Below are 3,122 nucleotides of genomic sequence, written 5' to 3'. Positions count from 1 at the left end.
TTAATTAAATTTAATTAATCAACGAATACATTTTTTTATTTGTGGTGTTTTATCCTTGAAATACTTTGTGTCGCAGTTATGATCTAATATGATCATTACCACATGTTAGAAAAGTGACTGAAATAGCAGCAGATTCATGCAGTCACATGAATAGTTACATCAACATTTTTATTATTATTTCAAATGACTACTTATTCACTGTGAAAAAAACCCACACACTATAGATTTGTGCCCTGTGTGTGTTTACACTGTGCCACTCTGCACTTTCCAGAGAGGCTGCTGTTCTCGTGCTTCACAGTAAATATGCTGTGACTAGTGCAGAGATTGTATATACAGTATTAATCACCACATCTTCTGATCGATACTCCACCCAGCTGTTTTGCACTTTGCACTGCTACACATGCATGAACCAGAATAATACACCAGCTTGGAGATGCTCAGACAATTGGCGCACCGAAGATATACCACCTTGTGCTTGTCCTTGATCTTGCACAATTAAAATTGAGTCCTTTATCTTTTTAGAGGATAATTCTGGATATTTTGACCCAGTGATTAATTTCCCAAGCTTCTGCCATCATTATAATCAATCCTGATCCAAATGTAATCACTTCCTCTGCTGTATACACCAAAAACAAACAAGTCCTAAATAAGTCTGGTTAAAAGAGATTACTGTAAACATGTTTACTCTATATTAATTATTATAATTTTTAATTCTACATTTATTCTGTATCTTAATGCCACCAAATCCCATAAAAAGACCCAAACCAACAAATGTTTCTCTACACATTGTCTCACCTCCCTACCCTGCCACCACGGGTGCTTATTCACCAAGCCTGTCCCAGGCCACTTTACTGTCAGGAGCACAACATGTTAAGTAATTGCAATTTTTAATTTATTTACTGACTGCAGATATAAATGAGTCCAGCTGCAGTTTGTGTGATTTGCATAAATATGCTGTGAAGCTGGACTGTTTTTATGCATGTTGCACTTGTCTGGAAAATAATGGGCCACAAAAGAAAGCATTTTCTGCAGCTGAACATTTTTGGAAGTACGCAAGAAGAAGGTTGTACTGTATGTGAGAAAACAACAGTTAAATGACTTGCTATTGTTTGCTCAACAAAAGGATCAGAGATTGGCTGAGTTATGGAAAACCAGCGACTACACTTTGTGGGCCTTTAAAAGTCAGGAAAAATAGGCAGGATGCAACTTGGGTGAAAAATAACTGCCCCATCTTTTGTCTTGTGTCAAACTTGTCTCTCTGTCCCTGTCTCTCCCACTCACTGTTTTGCTACAGCTGTAGTTTCTCACCCTCAGTCAGTAATTTCCCAAACAGCTTGTTACTGTAGTTGGGGACTATTTGCAGCAGCCGAACATTGTGTGTCAAAATAAACTACATGGTAATGAAGGAACATGGCATCCAGTGCAACAGTGTGGGTCACCGAGATGTTTTTAATAGAGCTCTGGGGCACAGAGTAACAAGCTATATCAGGCTGTGGATACACACACAATATACTTTTGGTTTGGGTCTGCATATGAGATTTGTCTGTTATTTAAAATACATTCGAAACATGGGCAAAATAAAACATTTTGTAGCTGTAATGTGTATTCATAAAAAAAATTTGAAGGAGCAATTTCTTATTCACATAGGTTTACCACTGAATTCTCTGAGACATTTTTACATTAGATAAACAGTTTTACTTAAATGGCATGACCCAACTGACTGGTGGATGAGCAGCATTGTTCACTTTGTATTTTCAATACTTTTATTAATGGGTACAATTGGAATTATTAAACTAAATTTGTTCTTTAACAGCACAGTAAACTTTATTAAAATCACTCATCACCCTGCTGTCATCTTCCATGTCCTACTATGTCTACCTACCTTCCTTGACAGGGATTGCAGGCTTCTTCTGCCTCAGACCCAGGAGGATGAAGAAAAGGACCAGCGGGATGAAGATCTCAAAGGCCAGCACCCACTGCATGGAAAGGAAACAGAATAATAAACATTAACTGTGCTGCATTTCCAACTAGACAGCACTCAGAGAGTGAAAACCTCCACCAAGGCAGATCAGTTTCCACATATTACCATGATAGTTTGACCCTCATCATATGAGATGTGTGTCTGTCTCTTTGACTGAGTGCTTAGCTCCATTGCACAGTACCAGCCTACTTCAAGCACTGCCTGCACTGCTGTAGAGAAACTGCTTAGTCTCTCAGCCTCCAAATCCAAAAAAATGTAACTCGTTTTCATACACAGAGCTCATTAGACTCCTCGTTAACTACATAAAATGTTTGTTTTCTTCTTGTTCACAACAGTTCAGTACAATCAGTAGAACAAACATCATGTGGGTTTAGTGGGCATTTTGACTACAGGGAGAGAAAATATGTCACATTTTCGCAAGTTTGTTGTTATGTTCTCTTATACTTGATGTCTGATTAATTACTCTGTCTATTACTGTTGGATTTTGTTGCACATATGAAGTGTTGATGTCTCAGTAAAATAAGACCTCATCTCTGTTCTGCTATGTGTGTCTATGAGCGCTCCTCCCTCCCCGTCTCAGACACAGAATAGAGAAGCAGAGCTCACAGACCCTGTTTACACTTTGTTCTAATATGTATCTTAATGGATCCTGGGTGACTGGCTCACAAGAGACAGCGCAAAATACAAGTATAAACGACTATTGTGATCCGATCACTGAAACTATTTGCCAAGGTGGTCTGGGACACATTTGACCACATATCTACTTTAGTGTAAACTGGGGGTGGGAAATTCTGGTCCTACCCACTGCTGATTGCCTGTGGGTAGGACAGGGACCGTTGGAAAATAAGCAGGGCAACAGCCCTCCAGGACCGGAATTGCCCACCCCGATGTAAACGATAATACATCCCGATGTGTCTCCAACAAGGCTGTTTGGGGAAAATACATCATCGAAGCAGGACATGGTGGTTAAGTGAGAGTGAGCCAACAGTCAAAAAAGAAAAATGCAGACAAATGTCCAATACAAATCTACTGTATTGTGAAACCTTTAATAAAAGATTAGATACATTTATTGATAAACATAAAATCCTCTCTGATTGCCAGTATGGTTTTAGGTCGAACCGGTCGACATCTTTGGCCATTA

At 39.0% G+C, this 3,122-nt stretch overlaps 1 protein-coding gene across 2 annotated transcripts in view; it reads right to left on the bottom strand.

Moving 5' to 3' along the window:
• abca2 (ATP-binding cassette, sub-family A (ABC1), member 2) overlaps positions 1-3,122 on the bottom strand; it is a 136,441-nt gene that overhangs the window by 93,936 nt on the left and 39,383 nt on the right. Inside the window, exons 2-3 of one of the 2 annotated variants that reach the window (XM_020599227.1) lie at positions 1,883-1,976; positions 216-218 (exon numbers count right to left, since the gene is read on the bottom strand). In XM_020599227.1, the coding sequence (XP_020454883.1) occupies positions 216-218; positions 1,883-1,976 (97 nt within the window). The remainder of the gene's footprint in view (positions 1-215; positions 219-1,882; positions 1,977-3,122) is intronic. The other variant, XM_020599228.1, reaches the window with a different exon arrangement.

Source organism: Monopterus albus, unplaced genomic scaffold (genome assembly GCF_001952655.1).
Source record: "Monopterus albus unplaced genomic scaffold, M_albus_1.0 scaffold40.1, whole genome shotgun sequence".
NCBI classification, from domain to species: Eukaryota; Metazoa; Chordata; class Actinopteri; order Synbranchiformes; family Synbranchidae; genus Monopterus; species Monopterus albus.
This window is presented reverse-complemented; position numbering and strand designations above follow the sequence as displayed.